This window comes from Portunus trituberculatus, chromosome 24, assembly GCF_017591435.1.
Source record: "Portunus trituberculatus isolate SZX2019 chromosome 24, ASM1759143v1, whole genome shotgun sequence".
NCBI lineage: Eukaryota > Metazoa > Arthropoda > Malacostraca > Decapoda > Portunidae > Portunus > Portunus trituberculatus.
The window spans coordinates 19,496,419-19,514,488 of NC_059278.1; the positions used below are offsets into that span (position 1 = coordinate 19,496,419).

Here is an 18,070-nt window from a genome sequence, read left to right on the forward strand (position 1 = left end):
TGATGGTTCTCCCAGCTGGTGGTGTTGGTGGTCAAAGCGCCCGCCATCTTAAGGGAAGTGACAAAGGTGGTGTGGCGGTCCTGTCCTCCTCTCCACCCCTGCCATGGCCATTTTCTAGCCGCCCTACCGTCACCCAGGCCGCGGCGCCCTAGGTGAGGCTTTCCCCTGCTGTCTAGTTGCAGGCTGACGGGGGTGTAGGGCCCGAGATGAGGCAAAAAGCGGAGGAGAGTAATCAGGTGTGCGCTGGTGGTGTCAATACCTTGGTCTGGGCAGCAATGTTCAGTCAATTGGGTCACTTTTAGGTGCCCCAGGTCCCTCGGGCAGCTTAGGGTTCTAATGTGGTGCCCGTGTGGGTAGTGTGAGGGCGTACAGGGCCAGGGAAGTGTGAGGAAAAGGTACAAGTTAAAGGTGTATTGATTGTGTCTTGGTTCCTCAACATGGTGACCTCTGGCAACTGACTTGAAGCTGGTCTGTGGCATTTAAGTGACAAATACTGGAGGTAGGCGGCCCTGTGCACCCTGGGATTGTGGCGAGGAGCTCAGGGCACAGGGTAGGGAACACACACCAACGCACACCTCTCCTGGGGCCATATATTTCACGATGCACTTGTTGCTTGCAAATGGCTGAACACAAAGGAAGGCTGTGACCCCTCGCGTTTTTTGGCACCAAATTGTGACTCTTCCCATGTATATGGCCCTCCATGGTGAGGGCCACGGGGGCACCACACACACACGCACTCGGGCATCAAATATTGGCGGTGATAGTGGTGCAGATTCATTGAACTTTCATTGTCTTTGGTATGTTCCTTTTTTTGTGGGTGGGTGCTCACACTTGATATGCCTTGAGTGTGTGAGTGTGGCTGCTTGTTTGGTGTGTGCCCGGGGTCTGCCCACCCTGCAGCACCCAAGTGGTAGGTGTGGTGGCAGCAAGGCCGTGGTGTTGCATAATTAAGCCAGGTGTGAGGCTACTCATCAGGACTGACTTTGCTCACAGGCATCTTGGAGGTTATCTTAGTGATGCTGATGGTGTTCATTAATGTACCATTGTAATGGTCTTAGTAGAAGTAGTAGTAGTAGTTGTAAGAAGAGAAGGAGGAAGTGTGGTTTTATGCATCAAGATTTTTTGTGTTTCAGGCACAATGACAGGGGAAGAGGGTGGTGGTGGGTCTGGGGTGAGTGTGTCGGCCATGTGCTTGGTATGTGGCACCAACCAGGCCAACCTCACCCAGCACCTGTCCCTTCACACCAAGGAGGAGATCATCCGGGCTGTCACCCATGGCCAACCACTGCCTGAGCTGGCCACCCGGAGGTCGGGGCCAGGCCGTCCCCGGAAGATAGCCATCCCACCTACTCCCCTGGCCACTGTGGCTCCTCTCTCCCTGCGCCCTCCCACCAGCCAGCCACAGCTGCTGCTCACTGGCAGCCAGGCCCAGCAGGCCCCCGTGACGGCCACCATGGCTCCCACACCCCAAGTTGCCCCGGCACCACAGCCGGCAGCCTCGCAGCCCGTCAGGCTGAGCTCCATTGCACCCTTGATCCAGCCATCCCGAAATGCCATGCCCTTGACCCCTAACCCAGTTCAACCCAACACTCCAGCTCCTGCAGGGAACTACCTCCTCATAGGCAACAACATGTTTCCAGCAGGCAGTGTGATATCCAATAACCTTCAGCTGGGGAGTAGTGGGGTGAGCTACATTATCCCTAGCTCAGGAGGTCTTGTGCTGGCTGCAACTGCCCCCCCTACAAGCCAGACCGTGTTGGTACAGCCCCCTAACACGGCTCCCCCACCCCCAATGCAAGTGAAGCAACCCCCTGCTGCTGCCCCTCCTATGGCTACATTGCCTGGTGGCATCTACAATGGTGTGACCTGCAGGCCACCTCGACCTGTGCAGTCTGACGGCTCCCTATGCATGTTTGAGGGACCAGCTGCCCCAGTACAAAATGAGGCCCACACACCAGCCACAGATGCCGTGTGGCAGAAGCCAGCAGGAGTCAGCATCTCTCAGCCAGTGGATGGCAGTAACCCCCTGCGAATGAAGGTTGAGGGAGAGCCGCCATCCCACCGAGCCACAATAAATATTGGCAAGAACATCAGTATCTCCCTGCCTCGGGAGCTGGTGGGCCAGAGGGAGAAGCTCAAGGACATCATCAACCAGGAGCTGGTCCGAGCCCTGTTGATGAATGAGGCCAAGAAGGGCCGTGCTCCCGACGGTGGCCAGCCCTCCACAAGTGACGCTACCAGGAAGACGCTCTACTTTCCTGCCAAGATGGAGGATGAGGAGGTGGTAACTGTGGGTCAGGATTTCTGCCAGGAAGACATGGTGATGGATGAAGATGACCAGTACTGTGAGGAGGAGGACCCACTGGCCTCTGACCCACTCTCAGCCACACCTCACTCTGGAGGTAGTTCTGTTGGATCACTCGGCAACTCCAAAGTTCCCTCTCCAGGCAGCAGTGTCACTGTTGAACCCAGCCTGAATGGAAGCTTTGTTTCCCACGAGAGCGGTGTGACTACCTACCGCACTGAGGGGGCCATGGATGTGGTCTTTACCGAGCGGAACCACTGTGGCCAGACCTCGGCTGGCCCAGGGCCCTCCCTTGTTGTATCCAGCAGTAATGAAGGCTGTGAAAGGGGCAGTGCCAGACAACATTTCCTGGTGAGCAGTGGGCATGAGATGGGGGAGGAGGTGTGTCATGGGAGGCCAGACAAGCGAAGTGATGCAGCTGAATCAGAAACTTTGCCAAACAGTAGTATTTCTGTAACTCAGGGTGAGTTAGGTCAGGCTGCAGCAACTCCCATCACCACATCAACTTTGAGCCATCCTGTAAAGAGGGATCAGGCAGGAGAGGGAGGGGAACAGCCCATGAGTTTCTTGGCAGCAGAGCGCACCCTCAATAGTTTGCTGGGAGCAGCAGGTCTGCAGGAAATGGTGTATGTGGAGGAGCAGGTGCTTGGGGCTGTTGAGGAAGTCTTCTCTGGAGGTCCTCCTGTCTCCACTGCAACAGCCATGCCAAGTGCAAGTTCTTCAGACACCAGTGACCAAAAGGCACTGCAGCGACGGCTTGGCCACTCCTATGCCTCAGGTGTTGGGGATCCTCTGTCACAGCTGCCGCCAACCTCCTACAGGGACAACACTCAGGACAAGGAGCAGCAGGATGTCAAGTGTAAATATGAAGTGTCAGGTGTGCAAAGCCAGACGGCCTCCAGTGTGGGCCAGATGGCAGGGCCAGCGGCAGCGGTGGCAGCAGCAGTGGCATCCACGGCGTACGAGTCACAACACAAGGACAGCACTCAGGGCAAGAAGCACGAGGTGAAGTGCAAGTATGAGGTGGGTGGTTCCTCTAGCCAGATGAGCTCCAGCATGGATCACGTGGCCACAGGAAGCAGTGCAGGGTACGAGACACACACCAGCCACCACCACCAGCACCACCACCACCACCACCACCACCAGCACCAGCACCACCAGCACCACCAGCAGGGCACTCTGGACCTGGCCAGTAGCCACTCCATCAGCAGCAAGGAGGAGATCTTGATGCAGGAGGAGATTGATGAGGAGGAGGAAGAGCTGGTGGATGACCCCAGCCTGGTGGTGGACAGCCTGACAGGGGGCGCCATCTTCCCGGATGACCAGATGTTTGAACGGGAGATGGGCGGCCAGCAGGGCGAGGAGGTGATGTCACTCAAGGCATCGGAGACCCTTGCCGACAGTGACAGCGAGCGTGCCACTCCACACGAGGAACTCTCTGAGGTAAGGACATTGTAGTAATTTCTCATGCATTATAATTCTTATCTTGTTACTTTTTTTGCTGCGTTACTGACACAACAATGAGTTTTTTTCCTTCCCTCCTAAAGAGAAAGGAAATCCCATGGTTTATAATCTCTACCATTGAGTAAAGCTGGTGGAAAACAGGAGTGTAATTGTTCTCCATTTGTGCAGCTGATGTTCTACGACCGGAGCTGCATGTTTGCCGGGGAACCTGGGCCAGCCAACCTGTCCCCCCGCACCTACCCCACCATGGACTCCTCAGCCTACCACTCCCTTGCTCCAGCCATGATCTCTCCCATGGACTCTTCTGTGCAGGTCAGGCTTCTCTCTCTCTCTCTCTCTCTCTCTCTCTCTCTCTCTCTCTCTCTCTCTCTCTCTCTCTCTCTCTCTCTCTCTCTCTCTCTCTCGTGCATTTCAAAAGAAAAAGGAAGTTGATATATGTTTTCTTATTTGGCGGTGTAATTTTGAGTTTGCACAATCATGGTGAGTGTTGTTGGGGAGAATTGTGCCTTGCTAGCAGGAGGAATGACCACTTAGCGACATGGGTCTCACACACAGATGGAGCGTACAGACTCAGGAACACTGCCCAGCTTAGGGGAGGGCAGCTCAGGAAGTGGAGTGGTGGAGCTCACCTCGGAGACCACCATGCACATCACCTCTGACCAGTGCTGCACTGTCATGCCAGGGGAGGGCATGGTCATCAGCCAGCTGTTCCCCGTGCCCTACAGTGAGGCAGCCACCACTCTGGCGTCATCTGCCACGGCCATGGCCACACCAACCACCAGCAAGGTGTCATTCTCTGGCATGATAGAAGACTCAAAACTGGATAGCAAGGTAAGGCGCTCTGTTCCACTGTGTTCCTTCTTGCTATGTGTAAAACAAAGACCAAGAGTGTCTGGTAAACTTTTCTGAGTGTCAAGTCTACCTTTCCTAGTGAAGGGATGTGTGTTAGTGGTGAGTAACCTGATGCTAGCCAACTTGTGTAGAGATGGCGGCTTTTCCTGCTTTCCCTACAGTTTTGGCTGGGTGCAGCAGTTCTCTTGCCCTCGAGGCTTTCGTTACGAAGGTCTCAGAGGTGGAGGCTGAGTTCCATCGAAGGATCTCGGAGGTGCAGGATGAGATTTGAGTGTGAATCTCTGACCTACAAGCTGAGTGCTGCTGGGAGATCTCAGCACCTGACGGAGGGTTGGGCCCTGCAGTCACCTTACCTAGTAAGGTGATGCAGGGACAGGAGGGGTGGTGGGTTGTGTCTAAGGGTTGCAAGAGGAGGAAGGTTCTCAGGGCACCTCACCTCGTGGAGATGAGGAATCCCTTCAGTGTGGTGGAGGAGGAGGTGGACGGGATGAGAAGAGACAAGGAGAGGAAGGAGGGGGCAGACGCCGTTTCCCTGCCCCAAGGTAGGTTGCTGATTGTTGATGATAGTCAGGTTAGACATTTAGATTGTGTGTTTTGTGCCGGGTATAAGAAGTGTAGGACGAGGATATTTTTACCGGGGCCGGGGATACATGAGGTAGCAACAAGGCTGAACATGTGCTTGGGAGAAGATTGGACCAAACCCATTGTTTTCCTCAGCCAAGGAGGGAATGGCCTTTGTATGGTCAGGAGTGAGGAGTTGTTCTGTAGGTTTAGCAAACCTTTGGTTAAGCTTAAGAACAAGGGTGGGATCCTGGTGGTGTGCGATGTTTTGCCAAGGAGGGGACGGGAGGTGAATGGCTGTCCAGAATGGAGGTGAGGGAGAGAAAGCTGGGTCAGGGAGGTGGTGTGAGGTGTGAAGATGGACAATGGGAGGGAAATGACAGAGGGGTGTGGTCTGAAGAAATATGTAGAAAACAAACATGTTTAAAGGCAGCTAATGGAGAGCTGGTTAGTTCTGGTGAGGAGATTAGTAAAATTTTGAATGAGTTCTTTTTTAACTGTCTTCACCCAGGAAAACATTCAGGAAATTCGAGATTGCTAACTGATTATTAGATCAGGGAAGATTGAGAAGCTGACAGATATACACATAACTAAGAAGACGATAGAACAGGAGATAGATCAGCTAAAAAAATTCAAGCCACAAAAACCTGATGAAACATACTTAAGAGTGCCTAAAAAGGTCATCAGTGAGAAGTTAGCGTTGGTCTTTAGGATGTCGCTAGAGTCAGGTGAGGTACAGATAATGTGGAGATGAGTCAATGTTGTACCATTATTTAAGAAAGGAGATAAAACATCTAATAATAGACTTGTTAGCTTAATTTCAATTGTAGATAAATTACTGGAATCAATAGTAGCAAAAAACATTAGGTAGGGAGCATCTAGACAAACACAACTTGGTAAATCTCTCTCAGCATGGCTTTTATGAGGGGAACACTGTGTCTGACAGACTTGTTGAGTTTTATTAGTAAAGTTTATGAGGCGGTAGAACTGATAATGGTGATAATTCTGACACCCTATACCTAGATTTCAGTTAAGCATTTGATAAGGTACCACACCAGAGGCTCTTTAGAAAGGTTAAGGTGCATGGAATAGAGGAAGAATATTAAGCTGGATCAAGTTGTGGTTAGGCAATAGGTGACAGAGGGATCAGTTTTAGGGCCATTATTATTTCTAATATATATTAATGATTTGAATAGTGGAATTAGTAGTGATATTTGTAAATTTGCAGATGACACGAAGATAGGTAGATTGATGAGGTCAGATTTGGATGCTATTGCCTTGAAGGCAGATTTAGATAGAATGAATGAATGGATAGACAGATGGCAAATACTGTTCAACATTAACAAAGTACTTATCGTAGGTAGAGGAAATCCACACAATAGATGCACAATGAACAATGAGGCCCTTGTAGGTTTAGAACATGAAAAAGATTTAGGTGTTATAGTTAGGTCCAACCATGGTCTAAGAAAGCAATGCATAGAGGCTAGCAGTAAGGCAAATAGGATACTAGGATTGATTTTTAGGAGTGTTAAAGAAGTGCCGAAATAATATTAGGATTACATTTGGCGCTGGTCAGACCGTATTTAGAGTAGATTATGTGTGGTACAATTCTGGTCTCCACATTATAGGAAGAATATAGGTCTGTTAGAATCAGTGCAAAAGAGGATGTCTAAAAAGATACAGGGGATGTGTGATATTCCCTATTAAGTGAGATTGAAGAAAGTAAACTCACATTCTTTAGAGAGATGTAGGTTAAGAGGGGACCTGATAGAAGTATTCAAGTAGTAAAGTGATTACAACAAGAACTTGAGCAAAGTTGTTAGGATCAGTAACGAGGACAGAACCAGAAATAATGGGTTTAAGCTTGAGGAATTCAGGTTTATAAAAGAAATGGGGAAGAACTGGTGCTCTAACAGAGTGGTTGACGAATGGAATGGACTCAGTAATCATGTGGTTAGTGCTGAGTCAATAAGGAACTTTAAAAAGAAGATTGGATAAATTTATGGTTGGGGATGATAGATGGAATTGAATAGCTTTGCTCATACAGGGACTACCATGTGTAGGCCTGACAGCCTCTTGCACCTTCCCTCATTTTCTTATGTCCATAAGTGTCTCATAGCTGAGTATGATTTAGGATTGGTAGGTAGAAGGAATGGAGATGTGTCATTTATTACAAGCAGGCCACAAAAGAAAGATGCAAGATGAAGCATAGCTGGTATGAGTGCCCTTACTATGTCTTTCTCTTGCTAGATCACATTGCTGGAGAGCAGCTGCAGTAGCAGCAGCAGCAGCAGCTGTAGCAACAGCAGCCCCAGTGGTAGCAGTAGCAACATCAACAGTGGCTTCACCCGGCAGCCTTCTCCGGTCCCATCCACCTCTGGGCTGCAGGGGCCATCCAACCTCAAGTCTGTGAAGGAGGACGAAGACTACGAGCTTGAATACGAGTCTGACTGTTACGGAGACAGTGACTCGGACTCTGGGGTGGCCAATCGCAGTCCTCTGGACCTGGACCACTGGAAGTGCATTGTATGCAACAAGATGTTCAAAAGCCTAAAGGAGAAGCTGCTACATGCCGGGCAGCACTCCCCCTGTGCCGAGGCCATGGAGAAGTCTGGTGCAATCCGCAGTGCCACAGAGGCCAAGTCCCTGCAGGATGACGTCAATCGGGATGCCGTGGAGGAGGCGGCAGCGCTGGTCGTCCTGAAGTGCAAGGAAGAAATGACTGCTCTCCAGGAGGAGACTCGCTCCATGCTGGAATCTTTTGCCACAAACGGAGAGTACAAGTGTCCCGAGTGCACTCTGTGTTTCTCCTCGGCGGAGATGCTGTTTGAGCACCGCAAGGCAGTCTTCAAGTCGAGGGTGACCTGCCAGGTGTGCCACATGGTGTTCAAGAAGCGGCACGCCAAAATAAAGCACATGAAGACTCACACCGTGGATGACCTCAAGTGCCTCATTTGCAACCGTACGTATCCAAACCGCTACTCGTGGTCACAGCACCAGCTGTTCCACATGGGCCTGGTGCTCTTTGAGTGTAAGGAATGCGGCCGCAGGTTCCAGCGGAAGTCGGAGTTGGAGGTGCACATGCGCACTCACACAGGGGAGCGACCCTACAGCTGTGCTTCCTGCAAGAGTGCCTTCACCACCCGGCAGGCACTCAAGCGGCACCTGGTGACCCACATGGACGGCCAAGAGGTGGACTGTGATGTGTGCCACAAGACGTACAAGAACATAGTGTGCCTCAACAAACACCGCCTCAAGGCACACTCCAAGAACAAGGGCAAGGCCAAGGTGCGGAGGGATTACATGTGCTCCACCTGCAACGAGGTGTTCCCCTCCTCCAAGAAGCTCGCCTGGCACCGAGAGACACACGAGCGCTGGCCCAAGAAGTGCCAGCACTGCGGCGAGTGCTTCGTGCACCAGTCCAGCCTCACCAAACACATCCGGCACAAGCACGACCCTCACCACCAGACGCCTGACGGCAAGACGGAGAACAACGCCACCTGTCCTGTCTGCCGCAAGGTATTCAAGAAGTCGTCGCTGGTGCTGCACCTCCGCACCCACACTGGTGTCAAGCCCTTCCAGTGCAACATCTGCAACAGAAGCTTTGCTGTCAAGTGCAACTTGGAGGCCCACAAGTGGGTCCACATGGGTGTCCGGGACCGCCCCCACAAGTGCAGGCTGTGCGAGCGCAGCTTCCACCGACAGAAGGATCTGGATGCACACATCCGCAGCCACAAGAACATCCGACCCTTCACTTGCAACGAGTGCGGTAAGTCCTTCATTCATAAAAATAATCTGCAGCTACACGTGCGCGAGCACTCGGGTGAAAAGCAGCACAAGTGCATGTTTTGTGGGAAGGCTTTCTTCAGGAAATACAACCTGGACAACCACGTCCGGATCCACACGGGGGAGACGCCCTATGAGTGCACCATCTGCCGCAAGGATTTCACCCAGAAGAGTAACTACAATGTTCACATGAAGGCATTCCACATTGAGAGGCATGCTGTTCATGAAGAATTATAAAGTTAGGAGTAATAATTGTACAAATATCTAGTTGCTTTTTATAAATTTTTATGGACATGGAAAAGGAAGAGAGCACCTTAGGGAAAGGCCAGGTTTTAAATGATTTATTTTTCTAAAAATGTATGATTTCATTAGTCTTAAAAATTATGGCATGGCAGAGAGTCACAGAGTGGTCATTTATCTGGATGGTGATGAAAGTGAGTTAGTTGGCTGAGAGAGTTTACACTGAAAAGAAAAGTGAGTCTTGAAAAAAATTATGCAAGAATCTAAATTTTAGAGTGGTCTCCAGCAGCATGATTATCACAGGCATGTCAATAAGTTTTCAATGTTGACAGCTGCCACAGTAACCAGCACATATCTGGTCAGCTTTGTTCCTCATTGAGGCCGCACCATACCAGTGTGTTTCTGAGAAGAGTCTTCACTCAACGATGGGGAAGACTATGACAACTCCATGTTCCTTTGAGAGGCAGTGTGTCGGTGGAATAGTGCAACTTTCCCAGACATTGTAGGAAGCTGTATAATCAGAAATATCCTTGTGTGCAAGTGTTGGGTCTTCTTGTGTCACTGCCATCTGCAAGCTGCACACCAAGGCACCTGTTTTCCCCCGTGGTCTTGTGCCTACTTCACAGGCCTGGGCAGTAAGCTCTCGACAACTGTGCTAAATTTGAGTGGTGGTATGATGCTATTAGTCTTTCACCATTGGTAGATGTGCTGCTGTAATGTGAAGATTATTCCTAGGATCACAAAGTTCCCAAGAATTTATAATCATGTATCATAATGGCAGAGTATCCTGCTTCTTTCAAAAACTGCCCCAGAGTTTTATTATTTTATTCAGATATTATTCTTTTTAAGGAGTAAATTTGCTGCCTGTCTTTATTTATGTACAATTTCTTTTAAGTTTTTAAGACTGCAAATGCACAGATGGTAAACAATTGGACTGGTTGACGCGGAGGGCGAGGGTGGGGCAGCCGTTGCCGTGTCTCTCCCTCCGCTTCATGAAAGTTTGTTAGGATAGTGGAAAGCTCCACACTATTCAAGTGATTTTATTCAATTCGCTTTATTTATTCCATCTTTTTATTTTGTTATTTTATAATTATTTATTTTTATTTTATTATTTTCAACAATTTTACTGGTTAATTAGGGCCACTGGAAGAAAGGGGCCATTTAATTGTGCAATTGGAAAAAGGCTAATTATTTTTTCAACGCACCGCATATTTTATGAATGACCTCTAAATGTATCCATCGGTGTGACCTCTGAGTGCCTGTTGCCGGTGAGGGTGTGTGTGCTCGTGCTTACAAAGGCCGGACACAGAGTTGGCCACACCACCCCCAGGACTCGCCGTGAAAGCCGCGTTGTCATAAGAGGCGAATGGCAATACAGTGTGATGTAGTTAGTGAGCTCATAGGATTTTTTTACCGTGTCTGTAATTCTTAAGCTACCCATTTTTGTATAGTGTGGCTAAAATTTCTTCTCTCTCTCTCTCTCTCTCTCTCTCTCTCTCTCTCTCTCTCTCTCTCTCTCTCTCTCTCTCTCTCTCTCTCTCTCTCTCTCTCTCTCTCTCTCTCTCTCTCTCTCTCTCTCCCTGTGTGATCAATTAGTGCAGAGAGTGAAATGTGATGTGTGTGTAGCAATGTTTGGAAGACATACTCATCAATTCATTACCGTTCAATTATTTTCACTTTTTTCTTTATCTTATCATTTCAATTTATTTTTTTTTTTCATGATGCATATCTTGTGTTGTGTGATTAGGTGTCCTGTCTTCATTATTTCCCACCTTCTCCTTGTTTTGCCACTTCTAAACACGAGTCCTCGCAGGGAATGTGTTCTTCAGCTCTTTGTTAGCTTTCTTACTATGGCTGCTGTTGCTGCTGCTACCACCACCACCACCACCACCACCGCTGCATTGCTGACATATCATGACAGACAAAACCTAAAACCTACCTTGATAGATTCTGTAATGTGCCACCTTGGCATTGAATTAGATGAAGAGATGAGGTAAAAAGTTTTCCTGGATGGCTGGGAATACTTGAGAAGCTCATGGTAATGTGATGGTCATAATGTTTTTAATTCTGTATTTAATCTTCATTGTAGTCAATGTAGCATGTGTCAGTAGGGATCAGTAGCAGCAGTAGCAGCAGCAGCAGCAGCAGCCAGGTGAAGGCTGAGCAAGACATGTAGACAGCTGCCTTCCTTCCTTAGCCATTAACTTAGGAAGTGAGGGTGGCTGGCTGTCAGACTGGAGGCCGCCACTGGAAGGCCATGATCTCCAGTTCCTTCCATAAAGGTGCAAATTGCAATAGAGTACATACTGTATATATTGTCTGAGAAGCATTGGAGGACCTTGTATCTTGATGGAATTGAAATGTGTATTTTATAACAAGGAAAACATTATTCTATAGCAAAGTAAAGGATAAGGTGACATTTTTCTGTTTGTGTTATTGGTTTGTAATTCATATGTTGTTGATTTGCATGGAAGCCACTTGAAGTCATGCAGCGCTTTCAGAGACAACGCTACTGAGGCGTTAGTGCAATATAGAGACAAGAGTGTGTACCTGGAGTCGCAGTGAGGGTGAAACATGTTTGTTGCTGTGGGTGTCGTAGCATTTAAGTGCGAGTGTCGCCTCACTGGATGGTTCCTCGCGTGAAACTGCCACGTACCATATTTATTTAGTTACCCGAACACACCCATTCTTCCCTCCCCTATCTTCCATACCTCCCCCATGCTTCCTGTCCCCCTCAAGTGATGTGCATTTCATGATATCTTTGTGACTGACAATACCCATTGCACTGGGGACCTTGTTAAGAGCTGGCGGTGGCATGTTCCTTACTTTTGTAGTGGCACTGACCCTGCGGCCTCTTGGACTCCTACACCCTCCTTGCCCAGCGTGACCCTGCTTGTGGCCTGGCGTGTTAGTGTTAGTTACCAGCCAGCGGTCGGAGATTAAAGTGCCACTCATAACTAGAAATGTAGAGTCGGACAAAGTGAATGGAGAAAAGACTGTGTGTCTGGAAGGAAAATGGTGTTGTGTTATAGAAACCAGAGCTTTGGGAACATAACAAGCACCAGCTCTGTAAATTTCAAAGTGCCAAAAAGGAAAAGAATGAAAGAATGGGCAGTTTTTATTGAGAGTGATTTGTGCAGCCGACTGACCGCTTAGGCGCTCATCCCTTCTGCTACTCCCACCGGCAGTCACCGCTGTGAAGGGGTCAGTCTGCCATGGAGTGTGGCTCATGTGGGGCCACAGTGAAGCTGGTGGCGCTTTTATAGATGCTTTTCTGTCTGTCTGTAGGAATAATGGACTAGCCTAAGCTTTTTATACTCACAGTATTGTATGGTCGTGTGTCGTCTCCTTAATACTCCATCTGTCGTATGGGGTGCTCGGGACAAGAAAACCTGTAAATGTGGACCATTCAGTCTTATATTATTTATTATCATTACTACTTTTGTAAGAGGTCGTTGAGTGTGCAGTTGCATAGCAAAAGTGCAAATAGAGCAGACTAATGCACCACCGGACAGTGATGGAAGATATTTATCGTGCATTTTTGTTTTGTTCATGCCGAGTCCTTTCGTTCAAGACCCCACAGTGCGGTGCGCCACCATTTGGTCAGAAGATGGGAGCCTCTTTTTGTTGTGAGGGTGACCCTGCTTTCGTCGTAAGTGTTAATTGTTACTTTACGATAATCTCGCCTTTCTGTTTTTGCTCCCTCCATCCCACACTACACATTTTTCTTGGCGAGACGTCTTGTATTTCGCCTCCGTCACATTCGTTAACGAGTGTTGCAGATTCCTCCTGTCCCTCCTTCCCATCCCTGATCCACCTGTCTCTTCCCTTCCACCCTCTGCTGTAACTCCACCTGTGTTTTGTTATGTAGGATGTATGTTACCAGTCTTAGGGCTACTTAAATGTGTAGCTTTATTTATAACCTTGTAAGCTTTAAATTTAATGTATGCTTGTCAAGAAATAGTGTGGAAGTTTTATGTAACCCAGTAGATAGAAATTATAGTTTAAGAAATTGTGTGGGCTGTTTTATTTGAATCCATGAATTTAGTGTTTTGGTGCTATGGAGGCTGAAATAATGAAAGATTGACACTGGAGATGGCTTGATGTAAGAAAAATATCTGCAAGTTGATATATATATATATATATATATATATATATATATATATATATATATATATATATATATATATATATATATATATATATATATATTCACTTATAATTATTTGTTTGTTTATGGATGAAGGGGACATTGACAAGAGCAACAAAAATGACTACCTAAATAGGTAAAGTCCCTCAGGTGCCAGCCCCATACAAAGACGGAAGCGGCCAACACCTTAAAAGGTTTCATGTCAAGAAGTGGAAATACTGAAGCAGTTAAAGAATTCCAGAGAAAGGAATGAATAATCGTGAATATTATTAAGTCCGATTAAAAAAAAGTCACAGGCGATCTGTGGCGTCCCTACGTGATCTGTAATGCTTTAATTCCTAAACGTTTGGCCGTCTATGCAAAGACGAGAAAGTGGAGGAATGTATCAGCACAGGAATGGATTGCTCAAGAAGTTTGGCTTAGAAATGAGTGATGAATAATAGGAAGACAGCGCTCTGCAGCATCACGCAACTTATCTGTACTCTTCGAGACAGCTTCCAAATTCTCCTCAGGTCTTGCACCTCTTACTTTTTTTTTTTTTTTTTTACGGTAAGGCCTATAGCGCCTGTAGGCACACTTGAAGAGTGTATTGGAAGCGCTGTTCAGCTTCCGCCCATTAGTGGCGCAGGCAATTTTATTTATAGTGGTACCCATATTAGGGCCCATATCACCGCCCAAGCTCATCTTGAGTGTAACCACCTAGAAGCTGGGTATCATGGTGATATGTAGGTAACTTTAAACCACTCGACAAATGGCAAAGTGTTTTAAGGCTGTACGTGGTGGGATTCGAACATAGGCGTGGACGTCTGCCCGATCCCACGCTCACCACCTTATCCACTATGGCTATGCCACCGCCTCCCTATGGATGGCTGTTATGACATCCATGTTCTTCCTCCGGAGATAATTATTGAAGCTGTTTGTGCTGTACAGGATCATTTTCAGCACAATGAGTCTGATGAGAAAAAAAAAAAAAATCACCAATACTCGCGACTATCTGAATATGTTTTGGGATTCGCATTCCTAGTCAGTGGACGTAATAGAGACAAAAATATATTATATTGACGATAAAACACGTGCAGTCACATAGATTGAAATATGGTAAGTAATATGGTATGAGTAACGCAGCAGGTATCATGCATGAAAAAAATAAATAAATAAAAAATGCCTGTCTGATAGGCGAGCTGGGCACGGCAGAGAGGGTCAGTCAGAATGACCCTCGCCTGGCCAGCTGCTGATCCCGCTGCCACACGTCTCTAGATCTTGATGCTCGCCAACCTTGCTGACCCTCAGGCCTCTGCTCGCTGCTTTTTGTCGCCTGTCAGCCGCTGTTCGCTCCTCACAGAAATAAAAGAGGCCGGGATATGTTCTCGTTCCTCGACCTTGCTTGTCGCGCGCTTATAGCAGCAGTGCATGGAGAGCCTCAGAGGCTACATGTGCTGCCATTATTATTTTTGATTGATATAATATGAATGTTTGTTTCTATTATTGATATTGAAAAGAAGCCAAGAAGTAATAGACGATTAAGAAAGAAAAAAAAATCAAATGATTAAAAGTAAAATTTTCGGGTTATTTCTCTTTCAAGTTATGCTTCTATTCCTCATCAGTCATCGCTAACGGTAATGCGGGATGCTGGAACAAGCTGGGGCGCTAGGAGCTTGTTAGGCTGGGAGCATTGGGTCGAGTAATGTGTGTTACAAAAGAGGTCGGCAATCAACAAAATCAAGCAAAAAAAAAAAAAAAAAAAAAAAATGAAAATCATGAACTAGGTACACCTTTGACGCGGGCGCTCTACGTCTACGTTGCCAGCACCAAAGGTGCTATTTATTTTTGTGCGACGGAAAAGAGGTAAAAACAAATGAATTGATTACATGTATTACCAGAAAAAAGAAAAAAAAAAGTCTGGTAGTATATCTCACTATTAACTATTTCGATTTTTTCTTTCAATAGAACTTGGCTAATCACATGACATCAGATGTCCATCATTACGTGCAGTGTGCATACTTTGCGTAGGGAAGTATCAGTGCGGTGACCTCTGTATGGCATCAGCAGTTCTCAGGCCTGATGGTTCTCGCGACTGACACCGCCCGCCGGCGTCCACTTGCCACAAGACATTTAAACTTCAACGCGTTCCCGCCACAATAACACTAATCTCGCAACGTTGCAGGTGCGGTTATATTTTCTCCTACCTTTGCTTGTCTTATCGCGGGTGTGTGTGGACTTGTGTGTGTCTCCGGGAAGGCACAGCTCTTGGTGATTGAAGTGAGGGTGTGGCTGACTGATTGTGGACAAACCCGAAGGCTGGACGCGGCCCGAGTTTCGGACGCCGGGCACCTGTTTGTCCGAGTCAGTATGCTACGAGTGACAACCTCAGCCTTCCAGGACTCCTCTTACTAAACGCTCAACACCCGCAGTGGCACAATAGTCAGGGCGTGCTTTGCCCAGGTGACAAGTATTTGATATATTCACCTGCTGTGAGTGATGGAGAAATGTAGGTGAGAGGAAGGAAAGAGGTGAGAGGCTGGCGGCGCGGGCAGGGAGTGAGCAGCAGACAGCCGCCAGCCAGTCAGTGCGAAGCCTTGGTGGCGGGAGGTTGACCCTCACTGTGACTCGCCGCGGCCAAGGAAACACGTGATGTATGGTGTTTAGTGCAGTGACGGTGGTGAATGGTGAACAAAACTAAGACACAAGCTTCTGCAGCTCAACGGTGCTTCATTGTGGAAGTAAAACCTTGTAAAAAAAAAAAAAAAATTGACGGAAACAGACCCACGCTGGCCAAAGATTCACCAAGGCTGTGAGGTAAGTGGGACAAACACACACACACACACACAGGTACAAGATTACAAGCACAGGTGTAAGGTGGAGGTGGTGTTTGGATGTGGGTCTTGGTGTGCTTGTAAGAGGGTGTGTGTGTGTGTGTGTGTGTGTGTGTGTGTGTGTGTGTGTGTCGGGTTAGGTGAGCACAATGCACTTTGGGCGAAGCTATTGACCGCAGGGTAGGGCTGATTGGAGACTGATGCAGTGTGTGTGTGTGTGTGTGTTCGTTTTGTAGTTGATTATTTCTTCTATTTACTTTTACCTTTTACTTACTCTGTTATTCTCGGCGGAAACAAAAACAAATGATGCGATATAGATATGAAATAAACAAAATAATGATAAATAACCAGAAACACGACTATCTTGAAATAACCCATAATGAAACGAAAAAAAATACACGATAAGAAAACAATGATAGATTTAGATACAGATGCAGCGATGGACGAAAATAATAGTGCTGAAGATGCGATGAGATAGACTACAAGTGATGGTGAGGATGACGTAGTGATGATGGCTGGCCGGTGGTGAGCTTTGCGGTGACACGTGGGAAAACTTATAGGTGTTAGCATGTAGAGTACCGTTGTAGGGGAAGGCAGGGATGGTGTTGCAGGTAGAGGCGTGGGACAGGCAGTGAGTGGTGGTTGTGGTGGTCGGGTTTAATTAAGAACGTTGCTTCGTAGAGCCAAGTTTGTTTTGGTTAGAAATGACGAGTATCAATTCTTTATAGTTTTTTGCGTTTTTCTCTGTAATTATCTGTTTTCTCTTGTTTTTCTTTATACAAAAGCAACTTCAGCATTCACTTTACATGTATAATTACTTGTGGGGTGGCCAGAATAACGGCCTGCCACGCTGGGGAACTGCTAAACTAAAGGATACGATTTCAAAGTCCACACATCGCTAAACACAGAAGGGCCACTCCTCACAAACGTTCCTCAGCTAATCTTTCAACTCCAGTGGAAGTCAATGAAGTTTTGAAGCGCGTCTCCATAATCCCAGTGATAGCATAACAAAAACACTCAATGTAAAAAGAGTAAAAAAAAAAGTCACCTATGAAAGCCCATCTGATCATCCCCGTGGCTTTTGAAAAGAGATAAGGAGTTTTAAATACTTGGTTCTGTATTGACGGTGGTGGTGGTGGTGGTGGTGTACACAAGCGTAGTGGTAGTGGTGGAACCGGTGGTGGGTGTTGGTGGGGGTGAGGGCGACGGTTACAAGTCTTCCCTGGGGTGGTGCAGGGGCGGGAGGGGAAGAGATGGTGGAGAGAAGCGGATGGGAGGACGACAAGGAGTAGAGAGAGAGAGAGAGAGAGAGAGAGAGAGAGAGAGAGAGAGAGAGAAGGGTGTGGGGTGAGAAGGGGGAGAATGAAGGAAGGAGTGATGATTATGTTCTGTAAAAAATATATGATGAGTTTGTTCGTAGGCAGTGTATTAGATTTTGTGTGAGTGTTTTTGATTTAATATGATTGCAAATAATAATAATAATAATAATAATAATAATAATAATTATAATAGTAATAATAATGTTTGTTAATGAACTGAAGAAGAGTTTAACGTGTTGGTGAGCCATCAAAGTTACGACTAGCTACTACTACTACTACTACTACTACTACTACTAGCTACTACTATTTTAATTTGAATTCACTGGTATATGTTTGCATTTGAGTAATAGTTTCTACTGCATGTAAATTTAAACGTTATTCTCTCTCTCTCTCTCTCTCTCTCTCTCTCTCTCTCTCTCTCTCTCTCTCTCTCTCTCTCTCTCTCTCTCTCTCTCTCTCTCTCTCTCTCTCTCTCTCTCTCTCTCTCTCCATCCTTCTTTTCGGCTCTGAAAGTAGGTAGGCTCTTAACAGGAAGCTTGAGACAGGTTAATTATCGTCTAACGTGTGTGTGTGTGTGTGT

General features: G+C 47.2%; 2 protein-coding genes across 2 annotated transcripts in view; both read left to right on the forward strand.

The window, feature by feature from the left end:
- LOC123508441 lies at positions 1-13,225 on the forward strand. Its single transcript, XM_045262181.1, has 5 exons — positions 1-152; positions 1,134-3,748; positions 3,938-4,081; positions 4,325-4,600; positions 7,433-13,225. Exons 2-5 carry the CDS (start codon positions 1,139-1,141, stop codon positions 9,203-9,205), a joined length of 4,803 nt encoding a protein of 1,600 aa, XP_045118116.1. The 5' UTR covers positions 1-152; positions 1,134-1,138; the 3' UTR covers positions 9,206-13,225.
- Positions 13,226-15,637: 2,412 nt separating this feature from the next.
- LOC123508440 overlaps positions 15,638-18,070 on the forward strand; it is a 156,618-nt gene continuing 154,185 nt past the window's right edge. Inside the window, 1 exon segment of the mRNA XM_045262180.1 lies at positions 15,638-16,154. The gene's annotated coding sequence lies outside the window, so the exon portion shown is untranslated.